The 22,827-nt window shown below is 43.8% G+C and overlaps 2 protein-coding genes across 2 annotated transcripts in view; both read left to right on the forward strand.

The window, feature by feature from the left end:
• poc1bl (POC1 centriolar protein homolog B (Chlamydomonas), like) overlaps positions 1–10,026 on the forward strand; it is a 15,835-nt gene extending 5,809 nt beyond the window's left edge. The window contains exons 3-11 of the mRNA XM_080532164.1: positions 1,638–1,807; positions 2,957–3,146; positions 3,450–3,635; positions 3,799–3,916; positions 5,348–5,524; positions 7,338–7,469; positions 7,786–7,896; positions 9,290–9,442; positions 9,663–10,026. Coding sequence (XP_080388290.1) covers positions 1,638–1,807; positions 2,957–3,146; positions 3,450–3,635; positions 3,799–3,916; positions 5,348–5,524; positions 7,338–7,469; positions 7,786–7,896; positions 9,290–9,442; positions 9,663–9,791 — 1,366 coding nt within the window. The 3' untranslated portion in view covers positions 9,792–10,026. The remainder of the gene's footprint in view (positions 1–1,637; positions 1,808–2,956; positions 3,147–3,449; positions 3,636–3,798; positions 3,917–5,347; positions 5,525–7,337; positions 7,470–7,785; positions 7,897–9,289; positions 9,443–9,662) is intronic.
• A 3,163-nt stretch (positions 10,027–13,189) lies between these two features.
• Positions 13,190–22,621, forward strand: galnt12 (UDP-N-acetyl-alpha-D-galactosamine:polypeptide N-acetylgalactosaminyltransferase 12; the record flags this gene model as incomplete). Its single annotated transcript, XM_080531808.1, has 10 exons — positions 13,190–13,542; positions 14,211–14,380; positions 14,848–15,037; positions 16,239–16,424; positions 16,558–16,675; positions 18,130–18,306; positions 19,734–19,865; positions 20,050–20,163; positions 21,223–21,378; positions 22,484–22,621. 10 exons carry the CDS (start codon positions 13,190–13,192, stop codon positions 22,619–22,621), a joined length of 1,734 nt encoding a protein of 577 aa, XP_080387934.1.
• Between the last annotated feature and the right edge of the window lie 206 nt (positions 22,622–22,827).

The following is a 22,827-nucleotide window of genomic DNA, read 5'->3' on the forward strand; positions in this document are numbered from 1 at the left end:
AGGACAGAAGTCTAACGCTTTCTCACCACATCTAGTCATTCCGTTGCTCTATACAGATCCCCTCAACTGGGCTGCAATCTGGACTAAGTGGTTACAGACATTGTTTAAGGTAGTGCATTGATGGTATCAGGGAGTCACTAGCTGCCTGGTCTTACTCACATCAGGGACTTTATTAGGGCTGGGTATTGGCACGGACTTCACAACAGGATTACGTATAACGTAGGGCTGGATCATTGAGAATTGTGTAAAAAGAATATCGCGATACTCGGCTGTATCTGTTTTATTGGCACAGCACAAGACTTTATCTACCAGAAACGGAGCCTTAAATGCCTCAGTGCCTCAGTGAAATTCTCCATCTGTGCGTCTTCACAGATCCTCAGTGTTGGAGATCCTCCTCAGTAATGGATCGTGGCAGAACAACACCCGTGTGATTTGTGTTTTATAACAAGCTCCACGCCACCCCTAACAAGGCCCCATAATGAAACGCAGACCCAGTATCAGACGTGAACACTCGCAATAAAGCATGTTTTTTTGCAACATGAGCTGTCTCTCCTGGGGGCTCCAATGTTGTTTACGAGCAGTGTGTGAGTACCCGAATGTTCTCTATGAAAGGGTTGGATTGAATACATCTGTTAGTCCACATCTCTAAAAGTCAACTCAGTCTCACAAGGCATTTGAGCAACTCAAACCTGACGAACCAGACCAGTCAAATGTCAATGTAAATGAGTTGCTTTCGGATTTGGCCAGGGCTTTTGCTTGGAATGTCGCAGGACTGTTACTAACTGCTGTGGTGATCATGAAAGTCTACCCACTGCTTATTAAGAAGGGGATTAAACCGCAACAAGATATTGCATGTTCACAATCAAGCGACTCCACTCCGTTGTCTCTCTGGTTGAAATCAGGTCATGTTTTTGTTACTTTTCTGCAGTTTTCCGTGAGAAATTCTGTTTCGCTTGAGTTTCAATTACTTGCAATAAACAGTGAATCTAGGGTTGCGGTCAGCTTGGAGAGATGCCACAAGTAAGGTGCACAAGTTGTCCCTGCATTACTGTTATAGAGTAGACTACTTCCCCGACTGTCTCAAATGCCTCTCTCGGTCTCCTCCCCTCTCTCTCGCTCTTTCCTTTCTGCACCGTCACTATGCATGCATCTTATATCTCTCCTCGTATCACCTCTCTCTCTCTTTCTGTATTTCTCATGTCTGAATGAATATGGAAAGATCCAGGACAGTTCTTCCTTGCCATATCTCTCTCTCTTTCTCTCTCTATCTCTCAGTCTCCATCTCTCAGTCTCCACTGGCTGCAGTTACTGTATCTGGTCTCTGAGAATTTTTGTGGCATGTAGAACTTTACTGTGATTTTTCTCACTTTTCTCATCTGCCTCTTGTCTCCACAACTCTCCCTCCGGAATGAGAGCAAAGGCTACTCCTGCACTAACCGATGCAACTCAGGCTCTCTCATCCGTTGACGGACTGACACACTGGGTGGTCATGTCTCACTTGATAGGTGTACTATGTTATGTTACGACAGATCACGTTACGGAAGAGATCAAATTGGCAGTCATAAAAGACCCAGCTAGCAGAGGAAGTGCTATTTGCCTGATTTTCTAAATTCCTTAGCTTTTCTCTTTGATTACAGATGCAGAGCAAAGAAATTTGATTACCGTCATTTGCCAACCACATCAGTGATCATAGCGTTCTATAACGAGGCGTGGTCCACCCTGCTCAGGACCATCCACAGTGTGCTGGAGAGCACGCCCGCGGTCCTTCTCAAGGAGATCATCCTCATTGACGACTTCAGCGACCGTGGTGAGACTCTCTAAGGAAGACCTTTCATTATTTCTGTGGAAAATAAAAAAATATGTTTTAACTGTGCATATGTCTATTAAAAAGTCCTGTCTGCCAAGAAAAATAAAACCTCCAAAGTCACGATGAAAAACCAAGTTGACCTATTGTAGACATACCGAGACCCGTATTTGATTTATGGAACAATTATTGTTTGATTTATTATGATCATGTAGTATATCCATGTAGAACTCCCAAGTTAGGCTAAATCAAGCAAACCTCACATACTTTCAAGTATTTGACGTATTCATCGTCCCAGGTCTGCTATGTTGTTCACTAGTAAATTAGGGCCAGGTCTCTAACCAGTCCGGTGGCTATCCTAGACATTACTTTGCTGCCTGTGACCTCAAGGGCCAGTGACCTCATATGACATCATTTCCTCTCCGGTGGCCTTCCAGACCAGTCGGAATGTCAGCCACGTCATCCTCAACCAGAGCTGTATATACAAGAGACTACAGTCACGGAGGGAGGAGAATAGATCATCATGGCATTACCAAATGTACTCAATTATTTCCATGCTTTTCTGAAATTTAACTCATAAAAAAAGGTTGAGGTGTTGGCTTAGAGATCTGAACGTTGGAAAATAGATTAAAAGTCTATCTCCATGAAGAGGAAAGAGTTTGACTTTCAATTTTCTTTTTAAAAGTTTAGTTTGTTGGTCTGCCAAGATGCCAAAAGAACACCAAATAAGACTGATTGCAAAGGTATATTTCGGATCTACACGATGGGTGATCTTGTCTTAGAAGTTACTGCATGTTTGATGCCAGCTAGTAATGGCAGAGCAGATTATAGTGCATGGCCAGCCTCACAGTAGATGAGTCGGTTGGTCTTTGGTGTGGAGACCACGGGCGAAAGTCAGAGACAGGGTGGTTTTGCACGGCGCTGATAAAGCCTTGACCTCTGGAGACGGAGATGGAGAGGCGGAGAAAACTACAGACAGACGGATGATACATCTGGAAATGCGATGACCATGAGGGGGGAAAAGGAGTCATATGGAAAGAGAGAGAGAGAAAAGGGTATATATATAGAAAGAGAGGGAGGGATAGAAATGAGAGACGGAATACAGATGGAGGCCAATAAAAGACTTTGAGCGCATCTCTGTGTGACTTCCAGCCTATCTCAAGTCTCAGCTGGCACAGTACATCAGTGACCTGGAGCGTGTCCGCCTCATAAGGACGAACAAGAGGGAGGGGCTGGTCCGAGCACGACTCATCGGCGCCACCTACGCCACGGGAGACGTGCTGACTTTCCTGGACTGCCACTGCGAGTGTGTGCCGGGCTGGATCGAGCCACTGCTGGAGAGGTAACACTTTGCTTGAACATTCTGAGTTCATTATGGGGACATGGTCATTTTAATGTGCTATGAAGGGCACTTGTCATTGTATTGGCAACTCAAATAGATTGATGTTGAACTGTTTTTAAAAGATAAATTAATTAATAATTGCCCCCCCCCCCCCGATTGCTAAATGGGGCTACATAATGTCAGCACAGGACATTGACACCATCAAAATACTGCAAATCTAACCATTCCTTGTTAGAGAAAGGACTCTGTGTGCATTTGTGGTTGTTTCAGCTGCCTTCCTATAGTGTCTTGTCCTCCCCTCAGAATTGGTGAGAATGAGAGCACCATTGTGTGTCCGGTGATCGATACGATCGACTGGAACACATTTGAGTTCTACATGCAGACAGACGAGCCCATGATCGGGGGCTTCGACTGGAGGCTGACCTTCCAGTGGCATGCTGTCCCTGAGGTGGACCGCAAGAGACGGAAGTCTCGCATCGATCCTATTAGGTTGGTGTCTGTTAGCTTATTTTCTCCTCGTTGATTCTCTGAGAGAGAAGAAGATGATAGATTTTCAAAATACAGTCGATTTTTAATGGGTTCTGATGGTTTAGTTTGTCATTATTGAATGTATTCATTTCACTGACCTCCATTGTATGCTGTTCTTTCCCAGGTCTCCTACCATGGCTGGTGGGCTGTTTGCTGTGAGCAAGGCCTACTTTGAGTACCTGGGCACGTATGACATGGGCATGGAGGTGTGGGGAGGAGAGAACCTGGAGCTCTCCTTCAGGGTCAGTTTACTTTGAGTACCTGGGCACGTCAGCACTGGGGGGGTTTTCCTATGGAAGCTGAATTCAAAAGCGTCTACACACATGGATCAGAGTCTCAAGTGACATGTGCACTAGTAACAAATCAAAATCGGAAGTTCAAAGTGTAAGGGACTCCTGCACACAGTGTTTACTAGCTAAATAAACAGCTTACAGTCACATGGTTTCGGTCATATTGTAGACCTTCGTCAGGCACCAGCTCACAGTGGCCGTCACACATCATTATTCTTCAGATGCTGCGTAAATGGAAAGACAGTTTAATGCAGAGAGGATACCCACACACTTATCTACAGTGCCAGTCAAAAGTTTGGACACACTTTCCCATTCAATTGAATGGGGGAAGCGTGTCCAAACTTTTGACTGGTACTGTAGGTACCCGTTGGTGTCGTGGACTGGTGTTCTCGGCTCAATCAAGCTAATGCAGTTGATTCATCGGTCTCAGTCTTCTCCAGTTGTCAGTGGTGTGATGTCTCTCAGTGTCTGATGACTGCCAGGCATGAGCGATGGCATCTGAAACTATATCCCCATGTCCCTATTCAGATAACCAGGGATACCATGTTGTTGGCAGTATCCCTTTTCAATCATGCTGGCACAGGTTTCCTTGTCATCGCTGTCTACATACGTATGAACAACTCAATATGGACTATGGGGCTATCCCTATGAGGGATGTTTTATGGATGTGCAAATGAAATGCCTTTCACTGGGACTAAATGTCCCCATACATAATTTATAGTTTGTGAATTGGTTTCCAAGTGTTTTGGGAGTACAAAAGCCATTGAGCAAAATGTGTTTAGATCAAAATTATAGTAGTTCTATTGTGCTTAAAGTAAGTCCATAACAATGATCCATAACAATGAGCGTGTATTTTTTTGCATTACTCAAGCAAGTTAAAAAGTACATAGTGAGCTTTCTTACATTCTCAGAGGTTTTACATTCTCCTGGCGTGTACAGCTGTAGTGAAACATAAGCAATTACCAAATGCAAATTGACCATGAATCAAACATCCTTGAGAATATTCAAATTCAGAGGAATGTTCCAAACCATCAGCTTTTTTTTCTGACGTTCTTAAATGTATTAGCTATAAGAGGCCAAAGGAGAAGAGAATAGCATTGTTGTTTTATTCATAGATGATACTCATCCTGGATTATCACACCACTCCCTAGTTTGGATCCTCTTTCATAATTAGTCATGTCGTTAAGACATTGAGGCAGTGGTGTAAATCCTGATTTGTCTGCGGCACATCGAGATTCATACAAATTTGCCATCGTAATCAGTGTACAACCAGTAAACCGTGTAACCCAAAAATACTTTTTTACCAAAAATATAGATTTTATGGATTAGCAATAGCAGCATGTTCATGGTTACAAGGTTGCTCTCTGTGGATCTGCTCCCTAGGTGTGGCAGTGTGGAGGCTCTCTGGAGATCCACCCATGCTCCCATGTGGGTCACGTCTTCCCAAAGAAAGCCCCCTACGCCCGGCCCAACTTCCTCCAGAACACGGTGCGTGCAGCAGAGGTCTGGATGGACACCTACAAACAGCACTTCTACCACAGGAACCCCCCGGCTAAGAAGGTACAGTCAAAGAACATCTGATATCTAGCCAAGAGGTTGGTTGATTGTACAGCAAAAGCAGCAGAATGTTAAACCAGATAGATATAGCTTAGCACAATTGATGATCGCCATTTAAAGGTGATTATATGGAGCTTTTGACCTATGGGGGAGCTCTCAAGCTAAATGGGTTCCCTTAAATAGACAATAATTAACTTCATTGGGCATACAAGAGCATACCTCCCCGCAAAATATTATTTTGCTGAGTTATATGGCTCATAAAGGAGCTTGCAAAATGTTGCTGAGACAGCCAATTCTTACTGGAGGAATACTGATCATTAATCATATACAGTGATCACAGAGTAGGGAATGCAATTATGTTAGATAATAGGTCTGTAGACAGTAGAAATGGGCTATCATTAATGATATATGTATTAAGTCAGTCTTGAAATCAATCAGTAAGGATGAGGTAGGGACTGTTGACTAACCCATATCGGAGATAAAACGGTTATAATGGTGCTAAGTTTAAATGGTGCCTGTGATGCAAATTAACGCCCTGGACTTGGTTCCCATTCTATAATAAGTGGATTAACTTGGATGGAGATGCTTCATATGATATGATTCACCTGTCTAGTTGTCGTGAGAGAGGCTCACTGTCTGCGTGTGTGTGAGTGATGTCAGCGAGTGTGTCTGTGCCATGCCTCTCAGGTTCTTTGTGTTGGCAGACATCAAAGTTTCATGTATCTCAATTTCACCTCTCTGAAGAAAAAAAAAAAAGTACATTATTAATGCATGGGATCTTTGATCAAACAATAAATTACCGTCTCAAAAGAGGAGAGAGACAGGGGTGCCAAGACAAGATTGGCAGCTCTTTAATCTGTCTGGGTGTTATGTTGGTACCTGTAGAGGAGATGCTCAGCTGCTACCAGTACGTTCAGACTGACTGACAGCCTCACAGTAGAGTAGATGATGAGTCAGTACTTGACTTAAGCCTTTGTATTCCTTGCGGAACATAGGCCCTTGATGATCAGTTTCCACCCTCGTCTGTCTTAGGCACATCTTCTCCAGCCGTCGCCATGTCAGTCCACCGTTATCTCTTGCTACCAGTAGGTTCAGACTACTGAGCCATAAATAAATGGGTACTTCGTTCCATTTAGCGTGGTGCCACCGTGACAAAAGTCAGTTTCAATTTCCAAAGCAACAACATCCTCCCTAATAATAATAATATAACAGGCACCAACAACATGCTTATATGCAAATCTCATTCCCCGATCGTTACCGATTAAACATAGTCATTACAACCATTAGGACACTTTTATAAAGCTTGAATATTACCGACAGGACCCTTAAGGAACCATTGAAAAACATGCACAACCCAATGCACTGGTTGAGCGAGGCTTAATATCAAACATCTTCCTTTCCATTTGAAATTAACTTTGAATAGTTGAGCTGTTTTGTATTGGGTGTGATAAACAAACTCAACGATACAGGACATCAATCTGAAACAACGACGACTCAACAACCGCCATGCAATCAAACAAAAAGAATTCATTTATGACCCTAAATCCTCTAAGCAGGATGTCAAAGTCAGACATCTACCCAGGATGTAATCAATCTGCTGACTCAGTCTGACTCATCTCTCCCATGTTGAGCCACATCAAACCACCTCTCTCCAAGGACATCTCACCTGCGCTGAACATCGCGCAGTGAGATTTGCCTAGTATTGCTCAGCTAACTGGGTCTCATTGGTGAAGTGTTCTTTTCTGCTGTTGGAAAAGACTACCGATTTGCTGACAGAAAGGTCATGAAGTTTGCACAAATGTGTCTTCTCTTACAGGAGAACTATGGGGACCTCTCAGAGAGGATTTTGCTGAGGGAGAGGTTGAAGTGTAATAGCTTTGACTGGTATTTGAAGAACATCTACCCTGACCTACACGTGCCAGAGGACCGCGAAGGCTGGCACGGGGCGGTGAGTGTCTTCCCCGGTCCCAAATCAAATCAATCACTACCACGATCTGCTATGGCTTTGTGTACGTCTGGGACCCTGCCCCATGGCACTTATTGATTCCCCCCTTGTAGGTCAGAAAGGATCGGATTAAAGAAATTATTAAGTCATTACAGTAATTGCTCTTCATGGTGGTGTAGCAGTGATTTTGTTGCTTACAGCCATCTAGGGGCTTACAGATCTATGAGGGGGTGTCAAGAAGAGTCCAGGCTCTTCTTATGTTATGTTTAGCCTCCTTGCGTATACTGCAGATCTAATGCTAATCAGGATTTCCTCACAGGTGCGCAGCTCTGGGATGCATACAGAGTGCTTTGACTACAACGCCCCGGAGCACAGTCCCACAGGAACTCACATCTCCCTGTACGGTTGCCATGGACAGGGAGGCAACCAGGTAATGAACATTTCAGGGCTGTGTATTTTCTCTCTCCACCCCCCTTGGCCCCACGTCTACCTTGATGGATCGAGAAGTTTCTCTCTTTGAATGTCAATGGTATCCGGTGACCACCAAAAAAAAGAAAACCTTCACCATGGCTATCCAGCATGATGTAAGATAAGGAGATATCGTAAACCTCAGTTTTATATTCCCTTTGAACATCCATCATTATCTTTTAATGTAAACATACTATCGTACTGATATTATACACTGTGTTTGATACCAGTTGTAATGATAATGTTTTAGTTTGATGTGGTATAATGATAATGTTTTAGTTTGATATTGGTGACCCTAAGAATGTATATTTAATGTCCAGCCAGACAACCCGGTTGAAGCAGAGGTCTGCATGTGTATCTACTGGCCTATATCTCTGATTACTCATTGATGCAACGCATCAGGTGTCCCGCTGCTACAAAAAGCACCATGTGTGACCGAAAATCAATGTTTCCACAGCCCCACTGAAACGGGAACCTCTGCCTCCTCTGTGCAGGGAACCTAGTTCCATTTAAAAGATACATGAGCCTCCAGGCAGAATGAATGGGCCAGACTGGGTAAATAAGTTTGAGCCAGACGAGGGGAACCTCTTTTATTAGAAACTACTATTACCCCGTCTGAAAGATACATGAGATGTGAAGAGAATGATGGGGACCATGAAGATTGATTACCTTCGCCACCCATTTAAAGGGCACCCAGGGTGCTTTGTGCTTTGTCTCGGAGGCTCGATTTTGGAAATGACACCCCGGGAGAGTTAGTGTTTACGCCTGGGTGATTGAGAGGGTCGAGGACTTGTCCTCAGCGTGATGGGCTCCGAGGCCTCTGCGTACACGGACATGGAGGGCTGTCTTAACGAAGACAAATCCAGCAACTATTTTTCAGAGAGAGAGATGCTTTTCTCTTCATTGAGCAATCTCGGTAGAGGGAGAGGGAGATATAAGGGGAAAAGCAAAACGAAAAAAGAACAAGAGATTACATTTCTCTTTCAAAGCTTTCCACATGTCAACAAGATTTGATTAGGCACAACACACTCTACGATTTAGCTAATTCTATTCCACTCCGCTAACGCACACTAATGCTCAAAAGAGACTGCTGATTACATCTAAATGAGAACATGAAACACACGTGATGTTATTTGCTTAACATACATTATATCATAGTCAGATCCAACCATTTCTCTCTCAAATTGAGGTGATTCCCATTGCTAAGTCTGCTTTAACTGTTTAATGGCGATGGTTGTGAGCTGATTTCATGAGCAGACACACCATATGGAATGTTCCATCCCCCAGGACTGTAATTACTATAAATCAGAGAAACAGAGTTAACCATGCATGTAAATGTCTCTCTCTCTCCCCAGTACTTTGAGTACACCACGAAGCAGGAGATCCGCTTTAACTCTGTGACTGAGCTGTGTGCCGAGGTTCAGGAGGGAGAGACTCAGATCGGGATGAAGCACTGCCCCCACGATAAAGCGAGTAAGCCGCCTGCTATCATCTGGGAGTTCAGAGATGTGAGTTTAACAGACAGGCACGCACACACACACGCATGCACGTACGCACACACACACGCACGTACACACACACACACGCACGCACGCACACACACACACACGGTGCATTATTATGGAATGAAAACACAGGATGATTGGTGGTATTAATACTACGTTTTTAAACGTGTCCTGTTGGTACACTGTGGTGCCTAACCTGCCTGCTCCTCTTTAACCATTAAAGGACGGGACCATCTACCACCCTCACACAGACACCTGTGTCACCTCCTACCGCACAGCCGCGGGACGCACAGACTTACAGATGAAGAAGTGTACTCCCGGAGACAAGCACCAGTGCTGGAAGTTTGAGTGAAGAAGATGGAGGGAGTAGCCCAACCTAAGTGACCTTCGACTTAAGTGCAATTACCATGGTGGAAAATAGATAGATGGGAGAGACCGGATTTTTAAAGAGGGACTAAGCAAAGCCTCTGCACAGTTTCCTGTGGGAAGACTCTCCCTCATCGAAGTGCCTTCGCAAACCAAAATGGGATCCACACTTTAAGTGCCAATATTTATGCCGGACGGTTGGAAAAACACACATTCGTCTAAACACACTTGCCACAGGGGGGGGGGGGGGTTGAAAAGACAATGTTTACTCAATTCTTATATTATTCTAAGGTCTGAAGGTTTACTCTTTTTCAGTGTGTGTTTTCAGGCTACCCTTTGAGGTAGCTGTGAGTGACACTCGTGGCTGTGTATCAAGTGAGACAGACATGCCATGTCATGTGATAGTGATCATGAATTGAGAGGACTCTTGTCACGCTATGCTAGCACGTGTCTTCTCAACAACTTCTGTCTGTCTATCTGGAGCCAGTTTTTGACGGTGGGATCAAATCAGGGCTGTCTGAACAAGACTTTAAACATTTGTTGCACATTTGTACAAGTGAAATTTGCCAGAGGGGGGAGGTGAGATGTCTGGAATGGTTGTTAGGTAGTCCCACCCTGTGCTGTTGCTATGACACAGACCTTAAGAATAGGCCTGTTTACTGTGCCTTCACTGTGCCTCAAGAGACAACAGAATTTGGTTAAGCCTTTGGATATAAAGTAGATCTAAATGTACTTTGCCAGTAGAACGTAAAATATTTGCATTTATATTAATCTATTTTTCATACTACAGCCAATAGGATTTGGGTGTTGCACTTGTGTCTACCCTCCTCCAAAGCTTACCAATACAAGATGCTTATTGTACACATGCTTATTGTAGCATTTCTAACCTGACTATGTACAGTATCTTATTAAGGGCTTGATTCACCTCACCTTCTACTCCACCTAACCTGAATATCCGCATAGAGGCCCTGTCCAGTAACAATTCATGGACATGTGTAAATCTGAAATAATTGGATAGGTATAGAAAGATGGTTTCTTGTTCCGATAGGCTTGGTGGAATTTTTTTGGAATATTGCTTAGCCTATCCAATCCTTTCGGATCTAGGCCAGTGTTGACTGTACTGTCTAGCGTAGCAAGGCTAGGGGTTGTTTCTGGACCGGGTCATTCCTGTTTTACTCTGCCAGATTAGTCAAAGCAGCACTTTGTACTTGAAAAAACAACAACCCAAACTTTGACATGTTTGGGTCCCTCAATTGGGATTCTAGGACCAATAGGACACAGGGCTTAATAACATGATTCGTGTGTTCACGGCCCCTGAAGTGCTCATTTAAATCTGCTGCACTACCAGAGATATCAAATGAGGCTTGTTTTTGGTGCTCTTTTGCACAACTATGGCTTATGTGTGTGTACTAGTAAATGAATTTGAATGGTTGATCATTCAAAATAACTCCAGCTCTATTGTTCAATGCATTCTTTTTTTGTATTTCTTTGTTAATGATTCTTGGTATAAAAGGGACATGAATGGGACAATGCAAACTTGGATTGTGCATCGTTGAACTACTGATTAAGCACAAGTGATGGTGATTATTGTTTGTACTGAGGGATGAAATTATTTTTGGCATTTTGTGGGTACATTACTAAGTGAATGCCATAACTCAATGAAAATTAAAACTGATGAAATATTCTATATGACCTCATTATTTTAATGTGCTTGGTACTGAAGAAAAGATTGAGGGTCTATAATGACAATTCAGGGAGATTTCACAATGTCCTGTGGTTTCAGGTTGCTTATCAAGGGAGGTTGCAGTTGCAATAGCATGTAATGAAAATGTATTATATATCTCCTTCTTAGATTGCTAGGTCCTCTAGAATTTGATTATCATTATATCCATATTAGTCCACCCCCTTTAAAATAAGCATTGCTGGAATGAATGATGAAAGAAGGAATGGCAATTCCAAATTTACTGATGCAGCGCCATCCAGTGGCGTGAAGAGGTCTCAACGTGGAAAATTGTGCAGTGTCCATATCAGTTGGACGCTTGACATTTATAAAGACGTAAAAGCAATTTTGGCCATCAATATAATTATATAAATTACTCACATGTTTTTAATGAAAAACACGATGTGCCTACTTCTACATAATGAGTGCCACGTATATGTGTAGGCTAGATGAAAAAGTCCTCATGCATACATTTGAATATAGTTTCTCCCTGACTGGGAAGACAAGCCCAGTGTACCATGTTATATTACATCACTCTAGTTGCCATCTCTCTTTGTTCTTTTGACAATAAGAGTACTCAATCAAACAGTATGGCACTCAAATTACCGTCTCAAGTTGAAAAGTGACCTCAATTATTAAACATACATTTTGTTTCAAATGTCATCTCTTGTGGGAGACTTGGGATAATACAGTATTCAGTTTAATGTTTGAGTGACATGGTGTTTCATAGTATGCCTACATAAGACATGAGCTGCGGTGTCCAACAAAATTAGAATCACAATGGCAATGTCCCATATTTCGACGCAACGTTTCTAGAGCTATAACGGAAAGAAAGGACTTACTATAATAAAACTGCAGTCACGTGATACAGTACTTTTTTTACTTGTTGCGGACCCGGAAGCAGTCAATGTAATACCCGTTTTATCCATAATTCTGAAACGCGAGAAATTGAAAACGCTCTAACAAATGGTGCTAAGTATCATTTTCATCTGAAATCTATTGTTTGTGGCGCGCGGACACGGCGTTCTTTAACTTCTACAACTCGTGACACACACTGGAAAAAGATTGCTCACTGATTGCATTGGTGGTGAACTTCAAAAACTCAACAATAAGTATTAGCGCGCAAGACTGTCGATCAAACCTCTGGAGCGCAAACCCAGTCGGATGTAGGTAGGGGACGTTCTAATGTGTCCAGGTGATCAGTGCGTTCAAGGGAAATTGCAGAGATGTAGAGAGAAGAGAGTAGGTAGGAGAGCGTAAAGTGGATCTGGATTAGTCCTGACAGAACGAAGCACTTGGACAAGGCTCTTTGATTTGACCTGGATTTTATTTTACCTCTAGAGTGCTAATCCGAAGAGATCGCTAATCGAACCTGGCATAAATCCCCTTTCTGCCTCGTCAAACACCGCTCGGGCAGAGCGCGTTTCAGTAGCCTACAACAACTTTAAACTTTTGAAGTGGCCCAAATAGTATTTTTCTTAGTTTGAAATGGCACGACTATAAAGTTGATTAAGAAGCACAATAAGGATTCTTAAGAATGCATAAAGTTGTTTTACAGAGGCATTTTTCCGACAGTCGATTTTAGTGGATTGATTGCAGTCGCAGCCTGCCTGCCGGGTGCATTTAAACATCCCCCGCTGAGCGAGGAGAGGGGGAGAGACACGATGGCACTCTGCGGGCGAAGGGTCAGGCCCAAGTTATTGGTAGGTTTTTTTGCGTTGTCGATAGTCGGCTATTTCTTCTTTCATAGACAAAATCCAAGCAACATAGTTGAGACCATCCGAAGAGAAGCCCCGACAGAGCAAGATTTGGAGAATGAAATGCTTAAAAAGCCTGTCTATGATAAACCCACCTTGGATTTAAACGCTCTGGGTGAAATGGGGAGAGCGGTCAAATTGAATCTTAAAGGAGAGGAGAAGGAAAAGGAAGACGAGGGTATGAAAACGCACCAGATCAACACGTTCGTGAGTGAGAAGATCTCCCTCCACCGCAGACTGCCGGAGAGGTGGAATCCACTGTAAGTGTTGGCAGTGAGTTTGACTTTGAATGGGAAGTTATATCTGTTTTCTGTCGTTTTCTTCCTGTTTTCATGTGAAATAAGTTCAGAATATTAACCGTTGCTGATCATACTGGAGCAAAAATGATTACAATCATTATAATTATAATTTGATGCCATGGTGGTATACCCTCACAAAAAAACATGTCACTAGGCTACTACCAAAAGAGCTGTCAAGATGGTTCTGCTCTTGACTTTAACCATTTCTAAATGCCAGAATAACAGGCAAGGCAATACATTATCTTGTGATGTTGGCCAACATGTATGATAATCACTGTCAAAGCTGTTCCTTTCTGGACTGGAATCATAAAGTATATCATCATCAGTATATCATAACATAAAGTAACTAAGGGAGTAGCCTACATTTATTGCACAATATTCATTGTATGGCTTTTTGCATTGGATTTGCTAGCGTGCTCATATTAATCTTTTGTTTGTCTTTGTGATACGGGTCTCCAGATTGTTCCGCCTTCTGATATTCATGTCTGTCCACTTAAAATGACTCATTATCACCTCAGCTGGGTGTAAACCGTTGTACCCAGTTAATGTTCATGCATCAAACATCCAAGAGGAGTGGTACCAGACAGCAGTTCAAAACAAAATTAATGAATGTCTTTCTTCTCTTCTAGTTGTAAGGACCTGAAGTATGACTACAGGTCCTTGCCAACCACTTCAGTGGTGATAGCCTTCTATAACGAGGCATGGTCAACGCTGCTCCGCACAGTGCACAGTGTCCTTGAGACCTCTCCTGACATCCTGCTACGAGAGGTGGTGTTGGTGGATGACTACAGTGACAGAGGTGAAGTGAATGACAGACAGTCAGACAGACAGACGCAGTCAGGCCTGGCTGGTGATCTGCCATCCTTACTGAGGCAAATGAAAGCCGATATCTGATGAAATATGCAGGATCAAATTTGAATGAACAAATCACTCAGCCATCACTCATAGTTCACCCCTCTTTACATATGACTCGGTATGTGATGCCAGATATTCTCTAAAGTTTCGTTAGGATTTTCCCAAAGGCCACTGTTTAGAGTCTAAACAGTGGCCTTTGGGAAAATCCTAACAAAAATATTGTTGTTAAGTGATTGGTTGTATGACTTCACATTATCAGCTAAACCACAGGAGCAGGAACACCGGTTAACACGGCCCTGTGATTAGATTAGACTGTGATGATGCACACGCCCAATGAAAGTGACAGATAGGCCAAGCATAGGCAACGCTAGTCCTATCCTTCAAATCAGTGACACCGTTTGTCCCCCACAGAACATTTGAAGAAGCCTTTAGAAAACTACATCTCTGGTTTGAAGAAGGTTCGTCTGATCCGGGCGACGAAGAGGGAGGGTCTGGTGCGTGCTCGGCTCCTGGGGGCCTCCATCACCTCAGGCGACGTGCTGACTTTCCTGGACTGCCACTGTGAATGCCACGAGGGCTGGCTGGAGCCCCTGCTCCACAGGTGAGAAACGCTGTAGCATGACAGTTGAGAACATAATTATTTAATTCTGGCCAGTTTCCTCATACATCCCTTTGAAGGACACAGCCGTGTTAGCCGGACACCTGTGGCTAGAGTTTGATATGCGAGTATGTGGCCGGCAGGGCTTGAAACCAGGACTTTGTCAGTCTGCTGAGTTAAAGCCTAGCCTTTATCTTTGACATTTAAATTGTGCATTTTAATCACAGCCTCCTGGCTGAAGCCACACCCCCCAACAGTTATACAATGGAGGGAAAGAATCCAACATGTTTACAACATGGAACGTACAACAGCACTGTTGAAATTAAAATTAGACACATTCCTTAATAGATGGTCATCCATTGCACTACATTTTCATTTGATCTGACTGATATGCAGATGTGTTTATTTATTTTATTTTGTTCATAATTTTTTTATTTATTTATTTATTTATTTTTTCCGGTTTCTTTTCTCTTACCATTGTTGGTTGTTGTTATTGTTACTGTTGTCACACTGCTGTTGTTGTTGATAATGGTGATAATGATTATGTTTATTGGCTGTTGTGGTTGTTAATGCCAGCGATGAAATTAGGGATTATTTTTGTTGTTGTTTGTTTTTTCTTCTTTTACTTTATTGTTATTATTTATTTTTAAGAAAGATATTCTTAAAATATGGACTGTTATTCTTTTGCGACTTACCCGTGACACCTTTATGTAACATCAATATGTTGTGACATATTGTTTGACTGCACTTGATAAAAGAAAATGATAATAGAAATGTAAAGTAAAAAAAGAAAAGAAATTGTGCATTTTACATTTTAACCGTTTAGAAGATGCTTCTATCCAAAGCGACTTACAATCTGATGTTACAGGGACAGTCTCCCTGGTGTAACTTAGGGCGAAGTGCCTTACTCAAGGGCGCACTAGTGGTGTTCCCAGGTGGGATTTCTTTGAGTGGTATACTGAACCTGCTCTGTTTGCGCACTTTTTTGTTGCCTCCCAGCACCTCATCAATCTATTGTTCCATCGGCCTTTCGCTTCCCTTTTACATGTACGCTCACATGATTGAGGTCTCCCATTTCGTTGGTCCCAAAGTCCCAACTCAACCCCTGGGTGCACTGAGAGCGACCCCAATCCAGCACTCCCACTGTTTTACTGTGACCTCCATCCCCCGTGCTTGACTCCGCCCCTCTGCTCCCCTCCCCCAGGATAAAGGAGGCGCCGTCTGCTGTGGTGTGTCCTGTCATCGATGTGATCGACTGGAACACCTTCCAGTATCTAGGCAACCCTGGGGAACCCCAGATCGGAGGGTTTGATTGGCGGCTGGTCTTCACATGGCACCCGGTGCCGGAGTACGAGCAGAAGCGGCGGAACTCGCCCACTGATGTCATCAGGTCCGACACACCCTGGCAGCTTCCTCTGCATCCTGGAGAGGGACAGTCGCGTCTCTCTGTGTTTTTAAAATTGTCGCCATGCGTTTATAATTAATCTTACGTTAATGACGTGTTATGTTTGTTTTTGTCCCAGGTCTCCTACCATGGCAGGTGGGCTGTTTGCTGTCAGTAAGAACTACTTTCAGTACCTGGGGACATATGACACAGGCATGGAGGTGTGGGGTGGAGAGAACCTGGAGTTCTCCTTCAGGGTGAGAGAGTTTGAGCGTGAGCTTCTATGTGACTTTTTCCTGACCTGCTTCTTAAGCTAAGACTGATGGTCTTCGTTATGATGTGAAATATGCGTAGTAATTCACACACGGCTGTAATATTTGACATACCGTACTGTATTTAGTCTCAAACTATGGGAAAACTGGGTCACATCTGTGGGGTTTTAGGATCAAAAACAATAACAGCCTCCCTATTCCTAATCAAAGTCACACCGAAGAGCTTTTGCAAAAAGCAATAAATGGAGGAAGAAATATTGGTAGGGTTGTTGCCTTTACTAGTCTATAATTAAAACACTGGAGATTTATCAGGAGCTTAAGCCGTTTATTATCAGTAAACTGTGAGATCAGAAGATTCTAGTGTTTGCAAAGTCTAGGTGGACAAATGATCTGGCAGAATTGTTGTTCAGCCTTATAATTAAACAGCCACTCCTCTACAATGTCAAACAGATTCTGAACTTTGCAACATAAAGGCATAACAGAGATGATAAAAGTTGATTCACATAGTTCATAATAAATTATTATACAGTGTGTTCTGGCTTGTTATGGCTTTCCACCACAGTAGTACTTCACATTACAGCTCGGAATAAGTAGGTTATAGCATGGTAATAACCATGGTAATTACCAGTAGTTACTGATTATGAGGATGACGATTATGGTAGTTTACGTATTATTGCTACACCATTTCCAAATAGTTCTTGAATCATTTAAACTGATGAGCACACATTGAATTTGATGTGTAACCAAGAAACAGATGAGTTATTATTGAAATAGTATCATAACTGGAAAATGCTATTAGCTATTTCCATTTTGTTCTAGCTTGAGCAAATGTTTGTTGTAAATAGTCTGGTGAAACAGACACATGTTGTGGAGGTTAGATGTGCTTTGCCAACAAGCAGTATACTGCACTTGTAGTTATGTTCATATCTTTTTCAGACTCTTTTCTGAAAGAGAACCGTTTTACGAAATCCTCCATATATCACATTATGCTCCAAATATCACAATATTTCATCGGTCCAACCCTAGTTCTAGCCTTGTATCCCATCTTAACCTCACAACTTATCAACAAAAGTTAAACAGTAGTTCAGTTAGGTGTTTTGTATTATGGAAACTACAACTTTCTTTTATAATAACAAGGTGATAGTCTACTTCTTACTGGAAACTACAGGTAATTACTGGTAACAGTACAGTACCATGGTTATCATCATGGTGTTACCCACATATTCCGAGCTCTAATGTAAAGCTCTACCGAAATATCGGAATAATTAGATTTAGCCCAACTCTCTGATCTGAAGATATTTCCTGTGTTTAAGAAGCCAAAGATGCCACAAGAACAACAAAATGCCTCAGCCTCACAAAGAAGCACAAAGCTGTCCATTGTATTGCCTAAATGAATCATGATGTGTAACTAATCATATCCTTGCGCTGTTGTTATTTAGATCTGGCAGTGTGGGGGCAGCCTAGAGATCCACCCCTGCTCCCACGTGGGCCATATCTTCCCCAAGAAGGCCCCCTACTCGCGGAGCAAGGCCCTGGCCAACAGTGTGAGAGCAGCAGAGGTCTGGATGGACGATTACAAAGAGCTATACTACCACCGCAACCCGCACGCACGTCTGGTAGGTGTAGGCGTGTGTGTGCGTCCATGTGTGTACACGGATATCTCTGGACATTCGAGCTCTTCATCTTTGAGGAGACACACACACACACACACACATGCACATACACAGCGCTCCCTGCTCTGTAAACGCTCCCCTGATTGAGTGACGCTTGCATGAGGAGCGGACACCCAAGGTGACACTGCATCCGGTGTGAGATTACCATCAAGAACCGTAGCTCCGCGGCACGCCAGCGCATGTCACGCACCTGTCCTTGAGGCAGTGCGAGGCGTCCCGGCGTCCTACACCAGTCCAGGTGCTGCCGGGTGCGTGCCGTTAAGGGGAGAACGCACTGAGAAACACAGATCAGGTGGCCCTCATCTCATCAGAGGAGGTGGATGTGCCAGCCTGACAGTGCCAGGCAGAACTCTATCCGCTACAAAAACACCACTGTCTCCCTATCCCACTTTCTCTTGACGTATCTCTTTCTTTCTCTCTCTCTCCCTCCCTTGGTCTCACTGTCTTTCTCTTACTCCCACTGTTTCTCTCTTATTATACACTGACAAATTGGAGAGCTAGGAGTGTAGCCTCTTGCAGTATATAGTCTTACTCATTTGGGAATCATATTTGAATAGAAAAAAAACAAGGCTAAAAGCTAATTCTGTAATAAAAAAAAATGTAAATAGTCGGCAGATAGTTAGCATTTCCCCAGTTAATGGCTGAAGTTAGGATTCAGATGGCTGAGCCTAGATCCAAACCGCGGAGCAACCTCACCCCGGAGCTTGTGGCCATTACTGCCCTCTACTGGCCTATGTCGACCACACGGTCTACCTGATGGATCACGTCCTCCTCTGGGGACCCCCACCCCCGTACCCTTCACTAAATTGATGAACAGCCTATTAGAGGCGTGTTCACGCGCGGCGCTGCCATCCATCATCCTGTGGTGTTGCTAAACCCCCCCCCTCCACCAGGGAGGTTGTTTCCAACAGATGTTGCACACAAATAAGTGTCTCCGACATTCCTCTGTGGGCTGTAACTCACAAGCAGTAATGATCCCTGTGGAGCGTGCAGATTCAGATCAGAATAACCACACATGCGTACACGCGTCAACAGGGTCACATACATGTTGCATTACAGCCGCAATGCTGTTTTTGTACATTTTAGCGTTTATGTGGCAATGTTTCTGTGTAAAAATGAGGAAAAACTATAGATGGTGCTGTTGGCTGCCATATCAGAGCTGATGCCCGAGGCTCAAAAAGACATGTCATTCAAACTGTCGTTTGGTTCATGTCAGCATGGGGGTTGAAATGAATTCAGATGACTCTTAATCACGTTGTCACACGAATATAATATTGAATTTAGCGCACGCGATTACTGTATATATAAATCCACAGGATAGAACGAAACCCGATGTGGAACTGAAAATTCTCGCCTGTTGTTGTCGTCAGGAGGCCTTTGGAGACGTGACGGACAGGAGGAAGCTGAGGGAGCAGCTGCAATGCAAGGACTTCAAGTGGTACCTGGAGAACATCTACCCCGACATCCACGTCCCACAGGACCGGCCCGGAAAGTTTGGAATGGTGAGGAGAACCTCGGGGGAACCCTCACTCTCGAAACCCCATTATCCCCTCCTATAATAATTAGGATAGTGTTAACAGTACATCATAGGATATCTGAATGCACAAATCTCTTTATTCTCCACACTCTGATTACTAACTAACTAACTGTACTTTGACAGTAACGTTTCACCTCGTTTCCTTCTAGCTGAAGAATCGAGGAATGGCTAACTACTGCTTTGACTACAACCCCCCTGACGACCACAACCTCGTTGGCCACAGGGTCATCCTCTACCCTTGTCATGGGATGGGCCAGAACCAGGTAGATGGCCCTGCAAGGTTCATTTGGGGGCACTGATTTGAGGGGTAGTGGTGAGTTGCACCACTGCACAGTGAGTTGCAATGTAAATGGTGCTCAGAAGGTCATGAGTTCAAATCCCACCTGGGAACACCACCACTAGTGTGCCCTTTAGGCACTTAGTCTCCCTGTAGTAACTTAGGGCTGTCCCTGTCCCGGTCATCTCTAATTGTAAGTCGCTTTGGATAAAAGCGGTTAACATTTACATTTAACAATTAATGACCACAGTGCATAAGCTGCTAGTAGCTTCCATATAAAGTTGATTGGGAGGCTGCTCTGATGTCCAGCTTTGAGAGGCCCACACACCTGCATGCTTAGACTACTGTGCTCAGAATACACTTGTCTCCCCCCCCCCTCCTTCCTTTCCATCTCTCCCCCCTTCCCACCCCGACTCGCTCTGGTCGTTTCATCTACCTAACACGGTTATTAATCAAAGTCATAAATCACAGGCCGCAGCTTAAAAAAGGTCGCAACGGAGGCCTTCATATCAAAGTGCTGGTGCTATTATATTATATTATTATGTCTGTGTATAAATAAAAGCCTGGGGCCATCTGTTACTGCTGTAACACCTCATCAGTGGCCATGGGAAACAATGCTTCCGGTGCTTTCTGGTGAACTAGTATTTCTATAGCCTGTAGCTTTAGTCATTTGGCTACTGACTTAACAAGGCTGGGTAGTGTAGTGGATCGATAGGAGAGTGGCTCTTGTTTGTAGAATGATGAGTTAAGAAATGATATTTGGACCCAATGGCTTACTAATGAGTATTACCAACATTTATGTCCAGGGTGGTGGTCCCTGGTAATCGTTTGTGAGCCCCCACTGAAACGCCATTGTTATTTCTGCATCCTTCTGGGGTATTCATTGTGGTGTCCTTCGTACTAGAATGAGCTTTTGGAGGTTTTGTTTTGTTCCATGTGGGAGCCCATGCTGTTGCTGACACGCACACACACACGCACACACACACACACACACACACACACACACACATTCTGCTGGTCTCACCCTGAATCATTCCTGTTGCAGTTCTTCGAACACTCCACGGATCATGAGATCCGCTATAACACCAGGGAGCCTGCAGGGTGCGCTGTGGGCGACGCCATCTCCACCTACCTGACTGTGCAGCTGTGTAGGAGACCCCGCCAGCCCCTACCAGAGGACCAGAAGTTTGTTTTCAGAGAGGTGAGGTACAGGTGGACAGGTGGACGGGGGGGGTGACCCGGAGGGAATGGTGTGGTGGAGAAGGATGAAAACAAGGAAGTGGCAGAGAGACTGAGGAATAGGGAGGAAGAAAGATAGAGGGGGGTGGGACAGTGTTAGAAGGAGGAGCCTGGACATACAGTAAATATTGTTTTCCCGGACTAGCCACTTGTGGACTCTGTGAGGGGTTCTGTTCTGCTGAGTTTCCTGACTGAATGGCCCGGAGGCTTCGTAGCGTGCTCAGAGGGAGGCTTATGAACGTTGACAGTAAGCCCTCTCTCAGTACCCGCCACCTAAAAACCAATCTTGACACGCTCCGGTAGTGTGTGTGCAATAAATTATACAGGAACACAAATCTTGTGGTTGTTAAGCGTGCGTTTGGCATTTCCAGGGAATTCTGTCGCTTAAAGGGACCATCTGGAATTGAAACAATAACAATAAAGTGGTCTCTCTGCCGCTTGTTGGGTAAACAGCTGAGGGATGGAGCTGGGGAAATGTAAATACTCAAATTCATAGACAAAGCTATGGATGCAAGGACTGAATGTCCATAAGATAAAAATGATACTTTTTAAACCATGTTTTCAAGCTATACAGTGTTTGTTTAAAAAAAAAAGTATATATATTTTCGATTCTGATGGGACAAGACTGATGAACAAAGCTCGTTAGGTATTCAAGTTATAATCCTCAAGATACAATGACTATAGTGTGTAAAATAGAGTATAGAGTGTAACAAAACGAGCGAGAGAGAGCTTTCAGAAGGCTGTGAGAATATCTCGGTCCTTATTCCGTATTCAAACATGAGCATTTTTTTAATGCTCTGTGGTATAGAATGATATGCTTGTAGTTTGGAATAAACATTCTGCTTCACCAAAGAGTGTAGTAATGTTGTCCCTTGTCAGCTCTCGTCATCCCATTTCTACTTTCAACCCTCTGGGTATTTCCCCTGATGGCCCAGATCTGATCAGATCAGGGATGGGATGACAACCAACAAGCACACTTCGCTTTTTGAACGCGTCTTGCTCTTCTTCCTCTACCATACAGTCTTTTCTCACCGTCGAACGTTGTCTTGTGCTTCTGTGTTGCTCAGAACGGCACGCTCTACCACGTCATGACCCAGAAGTGTGTCCAGGCGGTCGACAAGACCGACAACGGCAGCCCTGCACCTGCCCTGCGGACCTGCTCTGACTCCCCCCACCAGAAGTGGTTCTTTGAGGAGCGAACGTAGTGTGGCGATGGCTGAGGGAGGCAAACCAAAAACCTCAACCCCCCCCCCCCCCCCCCCCCCAACCACCGAAATGGTAATAATCCTCATTGTGTCCTTCTGCTGAGGAGACGGGCACTTGAGGAGAGACCTAGAACTGAGAATGCACGTTTGGGTTGTTACTGGACAGCTTTTTGAGTGTAATATTAACATATCTACTCCTCGTCCTC

The sequence above is a fragment of the Nansenia antarctica genome (assembly GCF_963989245.1).
Source record: "Nansenia antarctica genome assembly, chromosome: 5".
NCBI lineage: Eukaryota > Metazoa > Chordata > Actinopteri > Argentiniformes > Microstomatidae > Nansenia > Nansenia antarctica.